Raw genomic sequence first — 25,962 nt, 5'->3', positions numbered from 1 at the left:
ATAATAATGGCTGTTTCTTGATATTAGACTCTGCCTCCAATAAATTTGAGGTTTAGATTAAGAAAGGTTTGTTTATTGAAAGGAAAAATCCAGATATGAACAAACAGTTATACTAGAAACAGTTAAACAGACAACTTCCATATGACACTACAACATTACAATAATAATTTATCGTTTAGATAATATTTAGAGATTCTTTTAAGTCATAGAGGTTTTAATATCATGATAGATTCCTGTTGTTTTCATTAGGGTAGATTCATGTTGTTTTCTCATCTTGTAAGTTGAATGATTTCTTAGTAGTCAACTATATGTAACTGTATATGTATAACTACATGTATATTTTGACTATATACAACTATATATAGTCAAAATATGATGAACTTAAAATGTGTCTACAATCAATACCTTAAATGGCTTACAGACAGTAATTAATGGGTATTGGTGCTATTGCACCAACACCTGTTAACAGCTTGCATCTGGTAACAGCTTGCTGTCTCAATGTACAACAGATTTTGTTTCCATTATGTTAACTAAAACACTCCTATAATTATCTAGCATGCTAAATTTAAACCTTGGTTACACTTGTAAAGTCTGTGGGCAATCCAAGCCACATGGTTTCATATTTAATAAAACTTAAAAATGATTTCATACTTAACAAAATTAAAAAATAATTTCACACTTAACAAAACTTTTATTTAAAAAAAAAACTACATATTTATATATTATTATTATTATTATTATTATTATTATTGTTATTATTGTTATTATTATTGTTTCTATTGTTATTATTGTTATTATTATTATTGTTATTATTATTGTTTCTATTGTTATTATTGTTATTATTATTATTGTTATTATTGTTATTATTATTTTTACTATTGTTATTATTGTTATTATTATTATTGTTATTATTATTGTTATTATTGTTGTTATTATTATTATTATATATTATGAAGTTATAATTAAAATTGATAAGTAACTTTTAAAAAGAAAGAAAATAAAGGAGGATAATCAATATAATTAGAATAATTAGTGATGTAATAATGAATTAATCAAAATTAAAAATAATAAGGTGAGGAACAGAACTGCCACAACCTGTTTTACCGGTCTTTATTGCTATGTAATTATAAATTATCGACTATAATTTTTTTTTTTGATTAAAAAAATGTTTATAAAAATTGTTAATATTAAAAATGTGTTTTAAAACCATCTTAAAAATATACCTTCATTCCCATTCTTAATGCTTAAACTCCGAATAAACCCATCTTGAGGAATATTTTCTTTATCTGCGGCATAAACAGCTACAGATGAAAATGATTTTGCAATCAAGTTTTCTTTTGAAAACAAAATTTTACCTCCTATTTCAACCATATAAATGTATTTATTATTTAAACGCTGTTGAGATATTTTTATTGCAGTCCATGATGAAAGTAAAATATCATTATTTGATTGAACCTCATCATCTATTGTACCAAATACTGACTTAATAATAAGAGTTCCACTTCCATTATCTGAAAACCAAACTGCTATATATCTATCATTTTCCAATTCTATCCGAAAGACACTATGAAGACCACGAGAATAAAGAGTTGGTTTTATTTCAAAAGATATAATGAATTCCTCTTCAATAACTGATAAGGTAGCAAGTAGATTACTTTTATGAAGTTTAAACTCATTTTCAGTGTTTCCTAAAAAAATTAACTTGTATATATTAAATATTGTATATATATATACGTATATCTATATTTATATATATATATATATATATATATATATATATACAACCTTCGGAATTGGGAAAAAAGAGGCATGCAATATTTTGCCGACCTCAATCTTTTTGAGGTCGGCATCAGGTTGGCAATAATTATTTTATACAAAGGTATGACCATAAAACATAGAAAGGAGGTCGGCAATTTTTTGCCGACCTCAAACACTTGCAGGTCGGCAGTTAGGTCCGCATTGCCGAATGCCGACCCTAATTCCGAGGGTTGATATATATATATATATATATATATATATATATATATATATATATATATATATATATATATATATATATATATATATATATATATATATATATATATATATATATATATACATGTATATATATATACACACACATACATATACGTTTTCTCAATTTAAAAAAATTTTAAAGTTTAACAAACTAAATTTAAGTCAATGCAGTTGATTAGACTGATTAGTCAATGCAGTTGCAGCTAACTAAACTCACTGCAGTGAGTACACTGTAATTGCACTGTAATGAATATTACATATTGCATAAAAATACAAATTAAACACTTTTAAAAAAAAGTTCATTTTATTTTAAAATTCTACCAAAATGTTATCTATGCAAAATTACCTAAACAGGTGCCATCTTTTATTCTCTTTAAAAAATTCTTGTTTATCAACTCATCAAAGTTTTCTGCCAAAAATACCTTTTCAGTTGAGCCTGTGATAGTATTTAATTCTGATTGATTTACACCAGAACCAATTCCAACAGCAATAATTTCAATACCTCTATCTCGAACAAGTTGTGCTACATTTGCAGGATTCTCATCTACAACGCCGTCTCCTGCATACTGTTCACCATCTGTCAACAAAAACAAAAGTTGAGGAATGTTCTTTCTTGCTCCATTTATTTCATCAAACATTTCTAAAGCTTTTCGTAAAGCCAAATCGATTCGTGTAACATAACCCATATATGCTATTTCATCAATAGCAAACTCAAACTGTTCTTGATCATAGTACTGATTTAGTTTAATATTCAACACTGCTCTGGAACTAAATGTGATAACACCAGCATGTGCACCATTCTTGCTAATGTTAAACGTCTTGGCAAGATTTATAAGGAACTCTATTTCTTGGTGATATTGGTCTCTTAAACTCCCAGATGAGTCAATTATAAAGCCTACATCTACAATGGGATCACAACTTGGATTTTTCAAGTTTGTACCTAAACAATAAAATGTGAACCTCACTTTTTTTAAATTATTTCTTTTTTAACTTTTTATATTTATTAAAAATGATTTTGTTATTTACCTAATATTTTTAGATGTATCATTTATTTATTATTGATAAATAATTAATAGTTCAATTTAAATTTTAACAAACTTTTTTATACTAATCACATTAATATTATACATTACATGGGGTAGTGGTGTAGTAATAGTGCGCCAGAGGTTTCGAGTTCGATCCCCACCACGTCCCAGGTAGTACCGCACTCAACTCTTTTCTCTGTGCAGCGGCCTTGTTTGTCAAGATTCGTGCTTTGGAGTTTTAGAGTTAAGAGAGGGTTATACCACAAATAAGCAGTCTCCTTGTCTGTAGTAGCTTTCTTGGCCTTAAGGAGGTGAATTAACAAAAAACAAAAAAATGTGACAACAAAAATATAGGGTAATTCCATGTCAAATGACCCAGAAATTTTTAAAAATGTCACCCTATATCTCAGATTTTACTGATTTTTATACAGTTGAGGGTAATTATTAGAATAAGAATTCCTTAAAAATTTTAGCCTTTGACTCCAAAAAGATCCTGAAATATGACCATTTTACTTTTAGCAGATACTGACCTGGCTCCTCTTGTCCCCTTAGAGTTACAACATTTATTTAAAGGTTTCAAGTCACATAACTTTAAAAATATTTGATATTTTTACATGAAAATTTGTACAAGCCCTTGACACCAGGGGAGGGGGCTGGGTCATGGGTTCACTTTTTTGAAACTTTCAGCGATTGCATAGTTCTGATCAATGTGTGTTAAAATTGTTTCCGGGTTAGATGACCAGAGGGTCCATAAGGCTGGGGCACTAGGGGTCATGCCCCACTTTTGTCACAAAAAAAAATTATTTTTTTTTGCATTTTTAATTAAGTAAAGATAATTTTGAAAATATTGTCTTCAAAAAAAAAAAATTTTTTATATTTGTTCCATTCGGTTTTTGATCATTCTTTATTCAATGATCTTTCTTAAAATGTTTTAAGAAAGTACATATGTTTATAAGATTTTTGATTTGCAAGTGTATGAATTAAAAACAGTTATCCATTTAAAATAATTTTGATTTTAACAGAATTTTACATTACATAATTTAAAACTTTTCGAATCAAAAAGAAAACAGATATAACAACATTGACCTATCAGACAACAATAATTGAAGAGTACAAGTGTTATCAAGTGTTATGTTATCAGAGGCAATAAACAAGTTAACAGTTCATTCCTACATTGCAAAATGTCAAGCAAGATACCTAATGCAACAAAAGGAAAATTTGGCAAAAGACTGCTTATTGTCTTTTACAGAAAACTACACGTTTGTGATTCAAAATGAAATCTAAAGTTACCATTGGTGCCAAAGTCAATGCATGTTAAACCCTGTCGCCTTCTATTTATTAAATGAAATTGAAATTATAGTTTAAAGGAAAATTGTTTTGCTTCATGTCAGAAGATAATGAGCATGACATTGGTTTTGTGTATGAAGTTAAGACACAAATAGTTAATTATTTAAAAGAAAATCATTCTAATATTTTAAAGATTCTTTATTTATGGTTGTGCTGCACAGTATAAAAACCACATAAACTTTTACAATATCTGTCTCCATAAAGATGATTTTGATATTGATGCAGAGTGGACATTTTTGCTACAAGTCATGATAAGTCACCATGTGATGGTATTGATAGCACTGTAAAACAATTAACTGCAAATGCAAGTTTACAAAGCCTCATAAATGACCAGATATTGAATGTAATAAAATGCTTGACTGCTGTGCATAAAATATTTAAGGGTTTACTTTTTTCAAAATTGAAAAAGAAAGGCCGACAGAATTGTGCAACACTTTGAAAAAACGTTTTTTAGAAGTAAAAAGTAGAGCAATTCCTGGAATTAGGAACAATCATATTTTTAACTCAGAATCTATAGATACCATTACTTTTAAACAAACAAGTGAAGATTTTAATATAACAGGCATGTTTTCTTTTTCTTATATTCAAAGTATTTAACCTAATCAGCAAAATAACATCAACACATTGAAAATTATTATTTATGCATTGAAATTTGGTGAATTTGTTCTGTGTAAATGTGATACGTTTGATTGGATTGGTATGAGCAAGATGTTATGGTAATATTTATGCACCTGCACGGTCCTTTTAACAAGCTTTTCTGATAATCTAGAGCAGACGAGTGTTGGGTCCCAATTACCAACATAATTTGTCCCATTGATGCATCTGTAACAACAACTGGACGTATGTATACTTTGGCCATTGACGCATCTAAGCAAATCTTAACACAATTTTGAAACTTTATATTTTTGTTTTATACTTTGTAAACAATTAAATAAAACAGAACAAGTACAATCTAACAAAATTTTTAAAAATAATATCATTTTTGCTTTATTAAAAATGCAAAAAATGAAAAAATATTTTTTGGGGGAAAATAAGTGGGCATGGCCACAGTGTTACTGAAAAATTTGGAATTTCTGTAGTGCCCCAGCACTACAGAAATTCCAAAATTTTCAGAGCTCCAGCTAGTTTGGAAGTTAGTGAAAAGCCAATTGCAATATTCCGCTACAAAAAATAGGGAACCGTGCCCCATTATGCATATATGGAAATCCATATACTTGCAGATCAAAATCTTTATATTTTTTGAAAAATCAATAAATATAGAATAATGTGTAATAATTTTTTTTTTGATATTATCAAGACCACATGAGTTTCTTGAGCATTAAAAACAGTTATATAAAAAATTGCCTAAACTTATTTAAATTGATAATTACAGGTACTTAATAATAAATTTTTATACTTCCGATCATTCCATCGGATTTGTCACCCCCAAAAATAGCCAGTTACAAGTAAAAAAACCAAATATTTTTTAAGTTATGTGTCTTAAAACCTCTAAATAAATGTTGCGATTCTAAGGGGAAAAGGGGAACTTGGCCAGTATCTACTAAAAGTAAAATGGTCATATTTAGGAACTTCTTGGAGCCAGAGGCTAAAAATTTTAAAGAATTCTTATTTTACTAAGCACTCTCAACTGTGTAAAAAACAGCAAAGTCTGAGATGTATGGTGACATGACCTGGATCATTAGACATGGAATTACCCTATAGTTACCTCATGAGAACAATGAAATAAGATTTAAATGAAAAACCATGAATTATTAAAGAGTTAATTAATGAGAAAAATATACTTTATAAGTACTAAAAAATTTTAGGAATTATAAGCAAATCAACTTTCTTTATCTTCAATGTAAATATAGTCAATTAAGCTATCATTATTTAAAAAAAAGATTGCTTGTGCAATAGAAAAACTTCATTGATTATATGCAAATAATTAAACAGCAAATGTATCATTTTTGACTAAATAAAGAACAAAAAGAAAAAAAAACTCATGCTGAGAAAATTCTCTTGAACTTAATAAGACATGATTTGTGATTTAATTTTTAAAAAAAAATATGATTAAAATATAGAAATATAATAAGAGCAATATAAAAATATGCTAAATAATGCTGCATGATGCTAAGTAATGCTAATTAATGTTAAACTATGATAATAAAATAAAAAAAATATTAGGAAATAAGGAAAACAACAACATTAAAATAAGAAGATAACAATATAAAAATAAGAAAAACAACAATATGGGAAACAATACAAACACTACTTTTTTCATAATTACTTAATTCTTACTAAAGTCAGAATTGATTTTGTAAGGAACTGCTGTACGATCCCAATGATAATTTGATTGGCTCCAAAAATTTGTTTTTTTCTCAGCTTTTAGTTCATGAAACAGTTCTGTAACTTTTATGTCACCTTCTTCTATTACTCCAAATGTGTACAGGGTCTGGGCTAGAGAATACAAAAATACAAAAATAAAATAATAATATAAAAAAACAAAAAGAATAAAAATTCAGATAAAAATGTATATAAAATACTTTTAAAATATTTTAAAATAATGAACAAAAATTCCGTCAAAATAAAAAATAAATCTACATAAAACTAATAAAAACAAAAAGTTAGAACTAAAAATGACATGAAATGACAAAAAAATAACAGTTATTTTTATGTCATACATATATATATATATATATATATATATATATATATATATATATATATATATATATATATATATATATATATATATATATATATATATATATATATATTGTTTACACATAATATAAATTTATAAGTTACTTATAAATTTATATTATGTGTAAACAATATATATATATATATACATATATATATATATATATATATATATATATATATATATATATATATATATATATATATATATATATATATATATATATAATACATATATATATACATATATGTATATACATATATACATATATATATATATATATATATATATATATATATATATATATATATATATATATATATATATATATATATATATATATATATATATATATATATATATATATATATATATATACAATATTAAATATTTTGAACAAAGTCATTTTTGGATATACTGGTAAAGAAACAATGTATACTTCTTTCTTCTGCTTGATGTTCTTTAAGCAAATCACTCTTTGTGTTTGGTAAAAATAAATCTAAATGAAATTAATTTTTTTAGTCAAAAAAGGAATGGATTTAAAAGTAAAAACTCTAAACTGAGACAATAATTTATAACAAATAATTTATTTTTATCATGATAAAAGATTTGTCAGTATTTAATGCTACAGCATTATAACAAAAACTTAAGTTATAGATAGTTTTTAATTTTTTTTTTTTTACTGTATATGCCAAAGAGGCTTTGAACAAACCTTGTTGCAAGCCCCTTCAAAAAAAATAAAGTTGCAGTGGGGTGGAATAAATTGAGCATAATACTACCAATGATGTTATATGGATTGAGCTACAAACATTTAACATTGATCACTTTGAACAGACAGTCATTCTAAAAAAAGATATCTGTGGCAGCATGCACTGGTTAACAAAACTCTTTAGACCTACTTTAGATGCCAAGCTTGGTTTTTTGTTCTTCTTATATAAGGTACTATCTTTTTCTCGTTTTTAAAATACTGCAATAGTGATTCATTATTTAGTAAATTTCATCTTTTTACGGTGAAATTACTGTAATTCAACCCTTCATGCTCAAATAACTTATACTAATCTAAAATTTTTCCTTGAACATGAGTGTTTTTGATTTGTTATTCATCCTTTTCCTGACTCATACAATTTACAGTTTTTTAAATCTTTTTCCTCTTCTATTTGCCTTTTAACTCTTGTCTTCACTATAAAGTGAAACCAATAAATTTATTTATAGTGAAACTTCACTTTAAAGTGAAACCAATAAATTTATTTATAGTGAAACTTCACTATAAAGTGAAACCAATAAATTTATTTATAGTGAAACGTCACTATAAAGTGAAACCGAGACTCTTCTTGCTCTTTAACTTGTGCCTTTTCAACTTAAATCATAATAACTCCTAACTTAAATTGTGGTTGCTTGCAACCTTGTTGAAACTAAATTTGTTTTTAAAAAAAAAAAAAGAAAAGAATTGTTAAAAAAATAAGCTTCATTGAATTAGAATATGAAAAAATATACCATGGCCTTTAATTTCAGAAGTGAACTGATCTGAAAGCTTTGCTTTAACTTTCCAGGATTCTTCAAGCAAAATAACGACTATATTAAAAAAATTAGTTTCATATCAAACATAAAAACGCAATTAATAAGGCAATATTAAATCAACACACATATACATTTTAAAATTTTAAATTTCTTTTAAAAGATATTAAGATAAGACTTTTTAATAATCATTTAAAAAAAGAATAAAATAAAGAAGAATAAGAAATATTTATTTGTTTCAAGAAATTTTTTTTGTGTGTAGGTACTATGTAAAAAAATCGTAACTTGTTACTTAATGCATATACTAATAAACCATTATAGACTAATATAAGAATTGCTGTATTGCTAGCAGAATTTTATAATGTCATTATTAGACTTACTTTTAGTAAGTCTAATAATGACATAATAAAATATTGCAAGCGATACAGTATTTATTATATTAGTATACAATGGTTTATTAGTATATGCATTAAGTAACAAGTTACGATTTTATAGTAAGTTACTAATAATGATATACTAAATAGGGCTTGGAGAATTTCAAACAAGCGGTTATTGATTTTTCAAAATTGTAAAACCACTTACCGGTTTTACATCATAACACCATTTTTTTTTCATACAAAATTTTTAATATAGCTGTAAAAATCAATGAAACCTACTGAAATTATATGTTGGATTTGTAAATTTAAAAAAAAAAAAAAATCAAAGAAAACAAAATTTAGCAAAATCGTTTTTTTTTAACAATAAAAAGCGAAGAAAAAAAAATCACAAAAAAATCAAATAACTTAGTAACACTGCACTCCTTAACAATGAATATTTTCAAGGACATTAAAAGCGGACAAAGATATGATGGGACAAAGGCTCAAACCGGCAGCTAGAACAGATTCATTTAAAACTAGCCCAAGCATAAAAAAAGGCAACTTTAGCAGATGCTTACTTATGCACATTCAAAATGTAGCAAGGTTGTATCATAGCATTTAGGGGAAGATGAGGAACATTTGACAATGGGGAACATTCAACCTTTTCAAATATTTCCCAGCATGATTTAACAACTATATATCACTAATCAGCTTTTACTATATATCTATAATCAACTATATATCACTAATCAACTTTTATATCACTAATCAGATTTAACAACTTAAATCTGATTAGTGATATAAAAGGTAATTTTTTTATTTTTTTAAATAATCCGTAGAGAATCTCTTTTCCAATTTTAATCTCCTAAACTTTTACGTTGTTTATTATTTAATGATATCTTGAGTTAAAAACCTTTGTGTTTAGTTTAACTCATAAAATTGATTTAGCGTTTGTTTATATGTAACACATGTGGGGTACATTTGACCTGCCGAGCTGGGAAACATTCGACTGGTGTTTGAAAATACCATGATAATTTATTTCTCTTATCTTTTAGATGCCTCGAAAATATGTAACAAAAACGGATAGAACTAAAAGAAATAAAAATGTGGTAAAGGAAGCAATTAGTAGTATTTTCAATAATTCACTGTCTGAATGATGAGCCTTAAAAGATTTAATCCCCAGATATGTCAGAAATAGAACACTGATAATGGGAGAACCAAGCGAAAATCTAGAGGTAATAGGTGCATCATTACAAAATAATTTACCACTATCATCTTCCAATGTAATGCATTCCTCTTGCAACTACTTGAATAACTCTAACAATCAAAAAATGATTCCAGAACATGTGCGGCCCTTGCTTAAAGCTCCTCAAAGACAAAACAAATAAAGAGGAAACCAGGGAAATCAATGATATATACTGATACTCCTGAAAAGGAAAAGATTGAGAAACTTCATTTGGAAAAAATTAAAAAAAAAGAAGGAAAAGTTATCATTTTAAAGTCTGCAACTCCAACTAAGACGGAAAGAACGGCATCGTTATTTTTTTTCGATATAACTTCGCAAATTTTTACGCATTTTGTGGAAAGTTTTCGTTTGTACAATAAAACATTTAAAATAAAGAAACCTTATAGATTTATTATTTTATTAATAATAATATGGTCGAAAGTACCCCTCTAGGTGGTTGAAACTACCTCAGAGTGCTCGAATGGGGTACATTCGACCAATTTTTGATTCGATAACTTGTATTATTACAAGTTATGGACTTATTAACAATATTATATATACATTTTATTTTTAACAAATTAAAAAGAAAATGTATATAAAATATTTTAGTAAATATTATAGTAAATAGTAAGTTCTAATTTTTTTTAGAAAAAAATTTATTTTAAACTGGCTCCCTCAGAGAACTAACTTTTAGAAAAGTAACAAACTTTGTTTAGGGGAAGATGGAGAACATTCGACCACTTAGCAGGTTTTTATCAATTTACAAATGGCATTAGTAATGCCAAAAAAAATGTAATTGTCTCTGGCAAAAAATCATTCGTAAATTGATAAAAACCTGCTTAGTGTTCGAATGTTCTCCTTCTTCCCCTAAACAAAGTTTGTTATTTTTCTAAAAGTTAGTTCTCTGAGGAAGCCAGTTTACAAGAAATTTTTTCTAAAAAGAAATAGGATTTACTAGGTTACAAAACGTTGCAAAGAAACTTTTCAAAGGTAAAAGTACAAAAGAGGAGATAAAAAAAGCATTTGAGATGTTTGATACAATTATCATTTGGGATGTAATTGTAAAACTATAGCAAATCATTTCTTTTAAGTTCTTCATTTTGTTTAAAGTTCTTCATACCAAAAATGAAGGAGAGTTTATAGAAATTAGATGTTAGAAATAAATGATTCAATAATTTGACTTTTAAGTTAAAAAATCAGTCTTTTTAATATTATGCATTACATAAGACTACACTTTTATAATAAATGTACAATTCTTTATTTACATTTTAAGTTTGAAATAATTGACATTGATCTCTAACACTACGATAAGATAGAAATAGAAATAATTCAGCAACTAGTTTATCTAATATAGTTTTTCTTTTCATATATTTAAATGTGAATTGTGTAAAAAGAATCGTGTAAAACCGTTTTCTCCAGATTATAAAATTTTTTTTAGCAACAACAAACAATATATTTAATATTCATCTTATCGTACAATATTTAGAAACCAAATTTGTAAGTCAGATGTATCAGTTTTGAGAGAATAAGCTTTGCTAATAATTACATAATTGCATCCGATAACGTCTGAATCACTAGTTCACATGTAAATGTATGTAATGATAATGAATTACTTATATTGTAATCAATTTCACTGATTTAATCAGTATAATCAAAATCTGAAGGTAAAGATTTTTTTTTAATATTACAAACACTTAAACACTCTACGTTTTGAACAAGAACAAAACAAAAACGTTTTGTACAAGAACAAGAAACTTTGAACAAGAAACTTTTCTTTTTGAAATATTTAGGATAGAAATAACGCTCGAAAAAAATAAATAAATCTTAAACAAGCCGCAACTAGTTTGGGGTCTTAGCAAACTACGTCATAAAAAAAAGATCTTTTCCCATCTCTCCCACTCCTCCCTCTTTGCCTTGAAGTGTAAAACTTTATTGAAAGTATAACCCCACCACCACCACCACCATGAGTGGATCCATAGAAATCCACCACCATGAGTGGATCCATAGATCCACCACCATGAGTGGATCCATAGAAAGGACGATGAGGTAACTTCCCCCTCCCCTCCTTAGATATTTTGGAAAAAAATTCATTTTTGTAAATTTATATATCTAACAAAGCATGTTGTTGAAAACGATAATAAATTAGGGAGGCTGATTAATAATGATAAAAAATTTTAATAAATTTGTGTGGTGCAAAAAAATCGGACGGTTGGAATATCAACATATGACGTAACTTCATAGTTGCATAGATTCAGACAGTGTAAGACAAATATTTAAAAAGACGAACTAAAAATGTTTAATAATTTAAACCTAATTATCTGGATCTACAGAATCAAAAAACCTGAAAATGCCCTTCCCCTCTTTTTCCCCCCAACTTGTACTAGATTAAATTCTGGATCTGCCCCTGCTCCCTCAACCTATTGTCATGTCATAGTGAAATTTATTTTTTGCTTAAAAAACAACAAAAATTTTTCTCTTCAGATAATATTTTTCAACTACTTCATATTTTCCCAAACATGATCAAGATGTTCTGCAGTAAAAGAAAACTGAGTTGGCTGTTCTTGTTCACAATCAAACACTTCCAATAGCGCAGTAACGATAATCGTTAACAGCGCTAATAGCGGAGTAAAAATAATCGTTAACATTCGTTAACGATTCGATAACAATCATTAAATGCAGTAGTGGTGTAGTGGTAGAGCGCTCGCTTCATAAGCGAGAGGTTCCGAGTTCAATTCCCACCACGCCCCTGGTAGTACCCGCGCTCAACTTATTTCTCCGCGCAGTGGCCTTGTTCGTCAAGGTTCGTGTTTCGGAGTTATAGAGTTGGGAGAGGGCTATAACCACAAGTAGCCTCCTCATCTGTAGTGGCCTTCTTGGCCTTGGGGAGGTGAATTTAAGAGAAAAAAACGCGTTACAGCGCAAATAGCGCAGTAACAATAATCTTTAACAGTAATCGTTAACAGCGCTAACAGCGCAGTAACGATAATCGTTAACAACGCTAATAACTGCAGTAACGATAATCGTTAACTACGCTAATAACGCAGTAACAATAATCGTTACTGCGCTATCGCAGTTAACGATTATCGTTATATATATCGTGCATAACGTTTATCGCAGTAGCGATAATCGTTACTGCGCTATTTGCGCAGTAACAATACTGGATATAAACGATAGTCGTTAACTGCGCTAATAACGCAGTAACGATAATCGTTAACTGCGCTAATTATTAGCGCTGTTAACGATTATCGCTACTGCGCTATTAGCCGCTAATAGTTCAGTAGCAATAATTGTTAAGATTTTATCCGCGCATATTATTAATTTACTTTATCTATCCAGTGGGCATGCGTCAAAGTCCGAGGTTTCACAGACGTCCCTAGAAAAACGAGTGTCCACTGGGTACTTCTTAAAATCTGGAATTTCTGCGATGGCAATGATTATTAGAATAATAACATTTTAATAATGTAAAAAATGTAATTTTATTAATTAGAAAATATTGTAAAGTTAATGTTGGGAAGTTTATAATTAAATTTCCTGATTGATAAATAGTTTACAAAGAAATTACCTCGATTCAATTCGAGTAAATTGAAAAATTTCGAATTAAATCTTGAATCGCTTTTCGATTTGAAATATCGAAGGAGCCTAAAATATTAATGGGACCAACGAAAGTTTCGTGGTTTATACAACCGTGTCCAACTGAGTCATTTTGAAAGAGTTTAACGATGAAAAAATGATTTAGTATATCGCTGAAAAGATGAAAAAATTTATATCCTTTTATTGAAATTGTTTTGAGATATTTAACCCAGATGTAAATTGCAAAAAAATTAAGTAAAATATTTAACAATCTATTAAAAACTAACCTATGTAAGCAAACCATGAGCTAAAAATAAGCATCTTTCTGAAGAAAAATTTACTGTTAAAAAGTTAAAGACAAACATAGACAGAAGACAGAAACTCAAATATTATGGTTTAGTTACACAAGTTTATAGTTCATTTGACCATAAATAAGAACATTTGATCGTAAACAAAAAAGTTTTACTCTCAATAAGAGTAAAGAAGCGTTTGTGGTGCAAACAGCGGCCTTATTTATTTTCAAGAATTATTTCTCTCAAAAAGAGATTTAAATTAAATTATAAAAATGCGTTTTTAAAACAAACAAATTTATTATTATTTTTTTTTTTTTACCGACCAACAAAAGACACTTGCAGCTGAAACCAGACTTACACAGGGCCCCAGAAGGCGGTGTTATTTATTTGGGAGCCGAGACTCCGTGTTTTGGCTCATTTAAGGGTTAAATGAGCCAAAACACGGAGTGATTTGATGAGCATAAATGGAGATAAATCATTAAGTTGGCGGAGCAGCGCCAACTTAATGATTTATCTCCATTTAACGTCCGGAGTGGACGGATCGCTTTGAGATATCCGGACGTAGAAGGAGACAACGAAAAAGCGACTACGCCAAGAACCTCTATCGACTGTCAAAGTTTCGATCTTGTGCTGTTTCTGCTTTCTAACAACACCGTAACCAATTGAGAGATGGTCCGGAGCCGAAATAAGAACAGATACCACACTTGATCTTAGCCATTAGGCCGAGAAGCGATTTTATTACTTTGTAATAAAACAAATTTTTATAATAAAGAAATTCTGATTTTATCGAAATCTATAGAAATGAACAATGGTCTGAAAGTTTTTCTTTTATCTTAATTGTCACGTGATCAAAGTAGTTTTAAACAAATAAAGCCAGGCAGAAATTGTTGTCTTTCTCCGTGCCTAATGTTTAACACTGTAAAAAAAAAGTTAAAGAACTGTTCACTGCTCTTAATCGCTAAAAAGGTCATTCTACTTGAAGGAAATAATCATCTAATTTTCGTACGATTCATCATCATTATTAACTTTATTACATCATTATTAGATAGGGTAGATTAGGGTAATATGAGCACCTTAGTAATATAAGCATACTTAAAGATTTCTTAGATGTAAGCAATGAAGTTAAAGTTGCTTCGTATTTTTTGAATCCACTTTATGTGGTGATAACAGGAATCAGTACAATTAGTGCCAATTTGTATGCAGTATTTAGCGGTTACCATCTAATTAAACGCTGTTAAATTTTTTGCGTTGTTAAAATAATACCATCACGCATGAATAAATCTGTGGCGCGAAATTTTGGCGCTAAAATAATGAAATTTATTTTTTTATAAAGAAAAATATGTTAGCTAAAAATCCAATTTATTTTTGTTTTAAAAATAATGCATAGAAATATTTAGTTTTGAATTTATTTAGAGATGCAATTTTTGTGTAAAATGAGCATGCTCAAATTACCCAGTGTTTTTCATTGAAATTACCTAGTTTAAAGTCCTAAAATAGCAGTGGTTTTAACTGCATTTTGAATAAAAACAAAACATAGTAAAAAATTTAAATAATTTCACAATATTTAATATTTTTCTGTAATTTAAAATCAAAAAATTTGAACTTTTATCGTTCAGAGGTTTAAGTTAATAAAATTGAAAAAATAACAAACTAATTTTTTTTAGTTGTTGCGGAAGACAGGGTGGTATCGGTTCAACAAAAAGTGGTTCAAAATTTGATCTCTTGATGATAAGTTTTGTTAATAACAAGTTATTATATTTCAAAAGTTAGTTCTAATTGTCAGGTTGGTAATTTTTTATTTATTTAATCTTTTTATTTATTTTCATGTCATTTTTTTGAGCTTATTTAAAGTGCTCATATTACCAAGTGATCTGGGCAACATGAGCCATCCAAGACCTAAGGTAATATTTTGCTGTAAATACATACACGGCAGAGAGTCCCTGCTGTTCTTTTCTTAACTGTTAAACTGGATACAAAACATCCTGGTTTTTAAAGAATAAATTACTTTAGCCATCAAGGGACTTTATAATGAACTCCTCTGGAAAGACTTAATAATTACTTAATGATGATACGAACGATGATGATACGAACATAGTCGAGAACCCAATCAATTGTAAATACATTAAAATTGAAAAATTTAACTCTTTAAACATCAATATTAGTTGTTTTTCTCTATTTTATTTAAATATTACTTCATTAGTTAAACATTTTGACAGATTTACCTCACTTTTATCTCTAATAAATTATGAATTTAGTATAATCGGAATTACAGAAACTAAGCTAAAATCTGATTTACTCTCAACAACTCCAATCTTAATCTTAGTGGATATGTTTATGAACATACTCGAACAAAAACTTCATTTGGAGGTGCTCAACATTATATTTCTAATAAACTAATTTATAAATCTAGAAATGATTTATTTATGTATAAACCCCAATTCTTAGAGTCTGTATTTGTTGAAATTATTTTCCCTAAAAAGTCTAATATCATAGTAGGCTGTGTTTATCGCCATCCCAACACGGATATTAATGAATTTATTGTTTCATATTTAGCTATTCTATTTGAAAAACTTGCTGTTGAAAAAATTAAAACTATCATTATAATGGGTGATTTTAATATTGATCTTATAAAAGCAAACTCAGATAGTTCAATCTCGGAGTATTTGAACACGATTGCTTCAAACTGCTTTCTTATTTTTAATTACCAATCACTCAAGTTTTTTAATTGATAATATATTTTCTAATTCAACTTCAAAAGATATTTTTTCCGGCAATCTAACTATTATAATATCAGATCATTTGCCACAGTTTCTAATTTATTCATCTTTAAAAAAAAAGAAATACTAATTCTCGTAAAAGCAATATTCTTCTTCGAAACTTCAAAAAATTAAAAAGTGAATAATTCAGGAATAATTACTTGAAAATCAACTGGGGTAAAGTAATCAAAGTTTCCAATAGTAATACAAATAAATCATATGAAGATTTCTTCACTAGCTTTAACTCTCTTCTAGACAAATTCGCATCGCTAAAAAAAATAAGTAATCGTGGCTTGACTCGGAGCCTAAAACCATTGATTACTTCAGCAATTTTAACCTCGATAAAAAAAACGAAACAATGTATTTAAAAAGTTCCTTAAAACAAAAAATCCTCATGACGAACTAATTCTTGAAAAAAACTTACAAAACCTATAGAAATTTACTTGTAACACTTATTCAAAGAAGCAAAAAGAACCAATAGCAATCAATAGCAATAATTTGAGAGCTACGTATAAGGGTGTTAGAACTCTTTTGAATATACGTTTGAATGATATCTCATATCCATCTTGTATATCTTCAAACAACACCATAATAAACGATCCAGTAAAAGTCTTAGAAATTTTCAACTCCTTTTTTATTTCAATCCCAGAAGAACTGCAAAAAAATATTCATTCATCTCATACTGACTTCCATGAGTATTTAAAAACATCAAACCCTGACTCTCTTTTCATTAAACCTACTGAAAAAAATGAAATAGTATCAGTTATTCTTTCTCTAAATGATGGCAAAGCTTCTGGTCCAAACAGCATTCCAACCTTTATTCTAAAACTTCTTGCGAATGATATTTCTTCCGTACTTTCTAAACTATTTAATCACTCATTTGCTACTGGTATATTCTCTAATATTTTAAAAACTGCATCTGTTAAACCAATCCATAAAAAAGACTCAAAACTTGACTGCAATAACTATAGACCAATATCATTATTATCAAACACCAGCAAAATTGTTGAAAAATTAATGTATTCTCGTATCTACCACTTTCTTGATAAATCTAAGTGTCTCTACGGCCGCCAGTTTGGATTTCGTTTAAAACCCATGCACTTTTTAGCATTACTGAAATGGTTTGTGGTGCGATTGATAGTGATTTTTTTGCTTGTGGCATCTTTATTGATCTCCAAAAAGCATTTGACACAGTTGACCATAAGATTTTATTTGAAAAGTTGTATCACTATGGTATATGGGGTATCGCTAATTATTGGTTTTCATCCTATATTAACAATCGTACTCAGTTTGTCTCGATTAATGGGTTTCAATTTACAAGTAAAATTATTAAGTACGGTGTCCCACAGGGTTCTGTTCTAAGACCTTTACTGTTTTTAATATATATTAACGATCTGCCTCACTCTATAAATAATTCGATAGTTCATCATTTCCTTGACGACACTAATCTTCTATGCATTAATAAATCACTTGCGCAGCTTTGTAATAAAATTTATTCAGATCTTCATCATTTGTGTCATTGGTTAAATAGTAATCGTCATTCCCTAAATACCAATAAAACTGAATTTTTTATTTTTCACCCTCCAAAAAAAAGATTGATTGTCATAGTGTGAAAATTAGAATTAATGGTAAAAGACTTTTCCCATCTAAATATATAATACCTCGGGCTATTTTCAGGCAGACCTATCATGGTACTATCAACTAATTTAATTAAATAAAAAACTCTCACGTGCCAATAGTATGTTGTCATTAATACGACACTATGTTTCCCAACATATTTTAATATCAATTTACCATTCCTTGTTCTCCTCACATCAAAGTTATTGTTGCACTGTTATGGGTCAAAAAGGTAGTTTTCTATTACATCGTATAAATAGTTTACAACGCACTTCCTTAAGAATTATGATATTTTCTCCTTTACAATTTAACATCGAAAGTAGGTTTTTCTCAATTAAAAATTCTAAAATTTCAAGATCTGGTAAAGCTTTATAATTGTCTCTTTTTGTTTGATTTTCTTCAAAATAAAATACGAAATTCATTCAACAATTTTTTTATTAAAACAAGTGACACACACAAATATCACACTCGAAGTATTGAAAATTTTAACTTGCACACTTCCTTTTTTAACACTATCAAAAAAGGTAAGCTCTCTATAAAACATCAATGTATTTCTCACTGGAACCAAATAATACCATTTATAAAAAAAAAGATTTTAACTAAATACCCTTTATGACCAACATTCTTCTTTTCAATCGAAACCAAATTAAGAAATTCTCATAAGAGTATATATTTTAATGAATATTAATTTTATCTTTTATTATTATGGCTTTTTTTTTACATTACTGTATTTATAAAACTATTATTACTTTTATTTTATACTGTCTTTTTTAACTCTACTAATATTATTATAATCATTAATTTACCTTTGTTTTATAAATCTTATAAATATTATTTATAATGAAAGTGATAGTGATTCAATTGTAGTAATAGTTTTATGGTTTTGTCTTAATTTTTGCTAATGTTATTTTAATAATTTTTGTCATAGTTATAAACTTTACTATAATTAATTTTACCATTGTTTTTATCATTTGTTATAATTTTTAGTTATCATGCTATAGTTACTATTTGTAATGTTTTCTTATTCAATTATTATCAATATTATTATTATTATTTTTATTATATTATTATTGCAACTATTAATATTATCTTTATTTATTAGTGCTTTATTTTCCTTTCTTTCTTTTTTTTATATTTTTTTCCTCTTTATTTTATTTTAAATTCTTTCTATGTTTTATTTATAGCCTTCTTTTTTTGTATTTTTTTTGTTTTTGTTTTTTTGTTTAGGTGTCACTCAATTGACTAGTTTTTAACTATATGAGTGACACCTAACCTTATTTATGTGAGTTTATAAAATATTATTGTAAATTTTCATATTTTATGGTTAAGTAAATGGATTAAATCTTGTAGAAAAAAAGAAAAAAAAAACTTCAATAAGAAAAATTATTGAAATCTCTAGCAGCTCTCAGTAATATCAAATTTCTGATTTACTATTAGTTAAAACACTTCTTTGTTATCTAACAGAAAGTTGCTAATATTCTCTCATAGGGCTTAAAATTTCTTGAGTAGTAAAATGTCATGGCCCTGACTTTCCAAAAGAATTAAGTACCAAGATTTGATGCCGACAAATTTGGTAGGTCCTCCTCAATTTTTGCTTTAATGATAACACATGCCCTATTTCCATGTCAAATGACAGAGAAACAAAAAGGCAGTTACATCAGCGTTTGCACAAGATTGTCCAGTTACATTTGGTACTTTTGCAATATTCAGCAACTGCTTTACACTCAAACCAGAGGCTATGATAGGAATTTACTCAACATAAGTTTTAGCTGTCCAATCTTGCATCAACTTTCGATCCCAATGAACAAACAAAGGAGCATCTGCTTTAAGTTCAAATTTCAGTTTTCAGTCTTAGCAATTTGAACACGGTGCTTTGTACGCTCATGACAAATGAAGGACTTGTTGATATTCATTTCATTTACAACTTGTCCGAGGGCTCTGTCTACACAAACACTACGTTTCTGTCAGAAACTTTAAACCTTTCTAAGAATATTTATAATCAGTAGCGACTATGTTTCTTGAGACCCTTTTTTGCTTCTTTGGCTTTGGAAACATATCTTCTCCAAAAACACCAGGATTCTTTTTATATAACTTCTCACTACAGTTAATGCAATTAGACGTTTCCAACTATACAAAACCAGAAGATGTAGATACTTTTTCTTCAGCTTTTTTGCGTCGTTTGTTCCAAGATTCTTATTTTGTTCAGTTTGTGCATCTTTAGCTGTTAAAGTATCTTCAATTTATTCCAGTTCTTCTATTCTACCAGGTTCGCTTTGAACAAGAAAAAACCCTGTCTTCTTCATTTTTCCAGCTAGTGCGTATAAAAAAAACAAATTTTGCAGATTTTATTTGAAAGCTTTTTCTCTAACAACTTATGGATCTTCTAAACCAACCTTTTTTGAGGAGCTAGTAAATTTTCTTAACCATTTTGTGCTTACAATTCGTCTTTATGCCAAAATTCTGTAATTTTCTTAATCACTAAATTTAATGCTTTTCTAACCGTTAACTTTTATTTTCGTATAATTTAGGAAAAAGCTAAGAGCATCTCTATTGGATTGTAATTTAGACTCTTTTTTTTCATTTTGATGACAGTGGAGGTAGATATCTCAAGTTTTCTGTTACATTTTGGAATCTCTTATAATCTGAAAGCAGTTCATTATTTGTAAATTTTGTATTCAATGAAATATTGCTGGAATAGAGTGTATTTAGTTCAGTTAACTTAAACACAATAAATACCATAACTCACCTAAACCATTTTTAGTTTTAAAAAGTTAAAAAACAACAAAAAACCCAATAGAAATACCAATCAATAAATCCAAAACACATAAAAAATATCAAAGCTTTTTTTGAACTTTCAATATTTAAATTTTACAACAGGGCTTAAAACCAGATATATAGTATTCAATTTATGCGGCCGTGGCGCAGTGGTAAGAGCGCTTGCTTTGAAAGCAGGAGATCCAGGTTCGAAACGAACTCTGGACATATATTCGCGTCATGGTAAGGAAGAAGGCGTGAACTTCTTCCTAGTTAAATGCACTTCGGCGGTGCTTTGTGACAAGACCGTTAGGTCTTCTTGGGGCACCTAAATAAAAAAATTAAAAAAAAAAAAAAAATCAACGAGTCTTCTCTGATCAATTGAAGAAAGCTAAATTTACGCCTATATTTAACCATAAAATGTCAGTAATTATCGATCAATTTCTGTGTCCTTTCTGTTTTTTCAAAAGTTTTAAAAATAATTAAGTTTAACCAAATATCATCTTGCTGTTAACAATATACTTTACAAGAATCAAACGGTTTCAAAAGAAATAACTCTACTAAACATGCAATAATTCATCTTACTCGAAGTATAACTAATTAATTTGAAAAGTCCGAATTTAATTTGGGCATCTTTATAGACCTATTTCTGCCTTTTGAAGTTATTGGCATGAATTATTAGTTTAAAAAAGTTGAAATTTATGGTATCACTGATAAAGTTTTAATGTTACTTAAAAGCTATTTAAAACATCGCAAACAGTTTGTCCACGTTGATGGATTTTCTTCACATGATTTTTTAAAAATAACCTATGTAGTTCCACAATGATCTATATTAGGACCGTTAGTATTCCTTATTTATGTTAATGATCTCTATAAAGTCTTAAAATCAACAACCTTTATGCTAACTGATGAAACCTTTTTTTATCAAATGATAACTGTTATCATAACATACCATCAATTAATACTTTTATGATATGAACATTGAACTATCAAAAATCTTTGACTGGTTCAAGTTGAGAAAAAACTTTCACACAATATTGATAAAACTAAATGAAATTTCTTTCATTCAAGTTTAAAAAAAAATTGGATGAAAGAGAGTCCGTTTAGTTTTTATTAATACTTACATCCAAATGGTATGCCTTTTCTTTATTTTAATCACAACTTTCTAGGTATCATTATAAATGAAAATCTATTATGGAAGCTTTATATTGAACACTTATGTAATAAAATTGCAAAAGGTTTTGGAACTTTGTATAAAGTAAAAGCTTTTTTTAAAAAAACATTTATTAACTCAATTATATTACTCTTTCATACACTGTCAAATTAACTATGCTAACCCTGCTTGGGGGTAGTACCTAAAAAAGTAAACTGAATCCACCATATTGTTAACAGACGCATATTAGACGTCTTATAAATCTTAAAAATTGTTTTACTCACATCAGGTCTCTCTTATTTAACACAAATGTTCTTAAAACATATAAAGTATATATTTATAATGTTCGCTGTTTTATGTTTAAATGCAAAACCAACTCATCTCCAGCTTCCTTTTTTAATTTATATTTGATTTAAAAGAAAACAAAATATTCTGTAAAAAATGATAACTTTATTAAACAACCTGTTTTCTAAATAAACTCTGGTATATTTTGCATTTCTTTTCGAGAAGCTTCTTTATGGAGCCAAATATTTTTTTAAAATTTTGATTTTTCTCATGAATTATTTGTTCATAAGAAAACTAAATGAAATAATTTTTTCAATTGAAAATATACTTATTTACTTTTAGATTTTACCCAGTTTCATACCTAATTTTTTTATTTATTATATAATGTAAATTTGAAATATGTGAAACTATATTAAAATACTATTATTTGAACTTTGTTAAAAGTTGCCCAGCCATCGACTGTTTGTATGTTAATTTTGTATATTATTTTATTTTTTATTATTTTATATGTTTAAATATAAGTAATTGAGTTTGGAGAGCCAAATCTGGGCATATTTGGTCTCCAGGAGTGGTTATGACCGCACAGGTGGTCAACTTAGGTGTTAGTGTGGTATTGGCAAGAGGGTATACTCTTAATTTTATTTATTTTATGAACTTAATTTCTTTAATGTTATGAATATAAACATGAAACGTTTAGTAAAATTAAACTTTACTAGCATAAATTATTTCTTTAATAAATAAAAATTTAGGTGATGACATGAATCATACATTAGCTTATCAAGAGTCCCTTGGCCACTTCAGATAAACTGGAATCTTTGAATTTTCTCTGACTCCTCTTCATTCTTAAAACCTTAGGATTGTAGCTGCAAACCATTTTAATCGTGAGATCATATTTTGTTTGAGGCCTGGAGAATTTCATGGTGTAATGCTCCCTGCTGTGCTTGAACACTTTGTTGAAGGACTCCTGTGGCTTCTCTGACAGGAATCCAACCGGTATGGTTATTATACTGATAACTGTATGATTGTGGAACAACATCTTGTATAATGGTTGGGGCAAATGACATCAGTTGTACAGGCTAGTGTACAGTCGTGAAGTTTTCCAGAAAGCACAAACCTTTTCATCAGCTCATCATCAACACCTAGAATCTCTGCTAACGTTTTCTATAACATAAAAAAACTCTTTGGAGTATTGCTATCATTGGAGTTTCCAGATCATCCTGACTTTGGAACATCAATATTGATACCAAGGTCAGCCCTCAACGCTACTTGAATCTGCTTTCTTTTAAGCTTAAGTCGTTCTTATCCCTTGCCGTTTCCTTTTTAAAATCCAGTCTGTAGGCTATGTGAAAAAAACAAACTATGTTTTTTATCCACAAATAATGTGTAGACAGGCCATGTTTAAATCTTATATCTGTAAGGTCTACCTTAAATCTATTTTTCGCATACTTTTTCGCATACTTTTCGCATGACAAACTTTTCTCTAAAATCTCTACAAACTTTTCACATTTTCCACTTTAGGTTGGAGCTGGTTAAGACGCAGATTCTGGAATTAGTAGTTGCGTCAGTCACTTCACTAAGAATGATGGCATATTTTCAGGATGTAGCCTTCTTAAATAATTTTACTGGTCTTCCCTCCCTCATTCTTACCAGCATCAACTTAAATGATTTTTCAAAAATTAGTTAATAATTTAATTAACTTATTGATGATATAGTAATCCACAAAAAATTTAATTAAAAAACCGTTTAAACATGACAAAAATAATCACTAACTATTAAACGAAAATCACATAGTTGTCATAGAATATTTCATAACAACCCACAACAACATTAAAGATGCTTTTTAAAAAAGGTTTTAATAAGGTTTAGATGATTTAAAATCTTAAACAGTTCTTCATGTGTCTTCTAAAGTTTTTAAAGGCAAAATGTATAATTGGATATCATTTATAATAAAAAACCTACCAGTTACTCTCAGCTGACCTCAGAAAATTTGGTTTTAAAGTTTTATGTACATACGAGAGTTTAATTTAAAGTTGATCACATGTGCGGCCTAGTACTGCCTCGTGTTTATCTGCTTGTGTAGAGGAAAATGTTCAAAAAAAGATTGCGCATATTAAAGGGTTTTATTCAAAAAGACTATAAAAAAAATCCAAGCATAAAAAATAAATTTTCCGATTTTCTTTTCTTATTTCAATATATGATGTCTCTGGACTAATAGATGTCGTTAAGAAAGGCAATTTTAGAAACACATTCAAAAATTGTCTTGCTAGTCTAGGGCTGCCATAAATGTTGGACTACCGACCGGGACTACCCCTCCCCTCCTGCCCCATCCTCTTCCGCCCCCCTTCCCTCCAGCCTCCCCTCCTCTAAAAAAAAACAACAACAACAACAATACATTTAAATAAACTTGTATTAACAATCATAGCCTTATTATTAAAAAAACAAAAATGCGATTGATCATTGGTATTCCAACGGTAAAACTGTCACCCCAATGGTAATTCATTTTGGAACATTTTGGTCAGCAGGAAATTTTTTTTTCTGTGAGCAATGTACCAAAGCTAAAAAAAACTATAAATTAATTAGCAATTCAAGTAAATTTAAATAACCAAGCATAGCCTAACTGCATACTCGTTTATCAAAACATTTTATAACAAGCATTCTTTACTCACCTTTACTCTTCCCTGACTTCATTATTGCTCTATTTAATCCAATCATATTTTTCAGATGTTCTGGTTTTTCGTAGCAGCTCTTTTTCCTTCTTTACATAGTTGTAGAATTCAAATAACATTTTTAAGTTCATAGCACATGAAATTATACATTTCATTGTGTCGATAGAAAGCGAGTTACGCTCATCTGTCCATTGAGTTTAAATTTATAAGAACACACGTTCAACATGCGCATTATGCGGTGGTATGGCAAACAAGTATTGGTACATTTTCAATAGATTACCTTTTCTTTCCGTCTCTTTAGTCTTTATAAAATTGTGCAACCATTTATCACGCATCTTTCATTTTCCATTCTTCACACAGTTCTCTTTCAATAAAAGAATTCATATATACAACTTCCTCATAAATAAAATCCGTAAAAAATATAACCTTTTCACTGAAATATGTAATGGTTTTCGCAACGTTTTCCCATTCGGGTACTTCGTTGAAAAGCATCCACGAAAAAACATAATTGGCCGTTGGAACTGACCATTTTGCTAAATAATTAATTCCAACCTTGAAAAATTTCTCTACATCATTTTAAAATTCTTCTTGCTATGTTATAGTAACTTCATTATATTTTTTTAATTTATTGTACGCTTGGCTTGTTTGAATACCTAAAAACTTATTATTTAATCTTTCAGTTAATTGTTTTTTCAAGT

The 25,962-nt window shown here is 28.2% G+C and overlaps 1 protein-coding gene and 1 pseudogene across 2 annotated transcripts in view; both read right to left on the bottom strand.

Moving 5' to 3' along the window:
• The window catches only part of LOC101240329 (uncharacterized), an 88,868-nt gene extending 74,724 nt beyond the window's left edge, over positions 1 to 14,144 (bottom strand). The window contains exons 1-6 of one of the 2 annotated variants that reach the window (XM_065816634.1): positions 14,028 to 14,144; positions 8,569 to 8,646; positions 7,514 to 7,573; positions 6,669 to 6,827; positions 2,366 to 2,959; positions 1,224 to 1,688 (exon numbers count right to left, since the gene is read on the bottom strand). In XM_065816634.1, coding sequence (XP_065672706.1) covers positions 1,224 to 1,688; positions 2,366 to 2,959; positions 6,669 to 6,827; positions 7,514 to 7,573; positions 8,569 to 8,646; positions 14,028 to 14,061 — 1,390 coding nt within the window. In that variant the 5' untranslated portion in view covers positions 14,062 to 14,144. Of the gene's footprint in view, positions 1 to 1,223; positions 1,689 to 2,365; positions 2,960 to 6,668; positions 6,828 to 7,513; positions 7,574 to 8,568; positions 8,647 to 9,171; positions 9,225 to 14,027 lie in introns of those variants that run through there. The other variant, XM_065816635.1, reaches the window with a different exon arrangement.
• Positions 14,145 to 14,543: 399 nt separating this feature from the next.
• LOC136090413 (U2 spliceosomal RNA) lies at positions 14,544 to 14,767 on the bottom strand (annotated as a pseudogene).
• Between the last annotated feature and the right edge of the window lie 11,195 nt (positions 14,768 to 25,962).

Source organism: Hydra vulgaris, chromosome 13, assembly GCF_038396675.1.
Source record: "Hydra vulgaris chromosome 13, alternate assembly HydraT2T_AEP".
In the NCBI taxonomy this organism is placed as follows: Eukaryota; Metazoa; Cnidaria; class Hydrozoa; order Anthoathecata; family Hydridae; genus Hydra; species Hydra vulgaris.
This window is presented reverse-complemented; position numbering and strand designations above follow the sequence as displayed.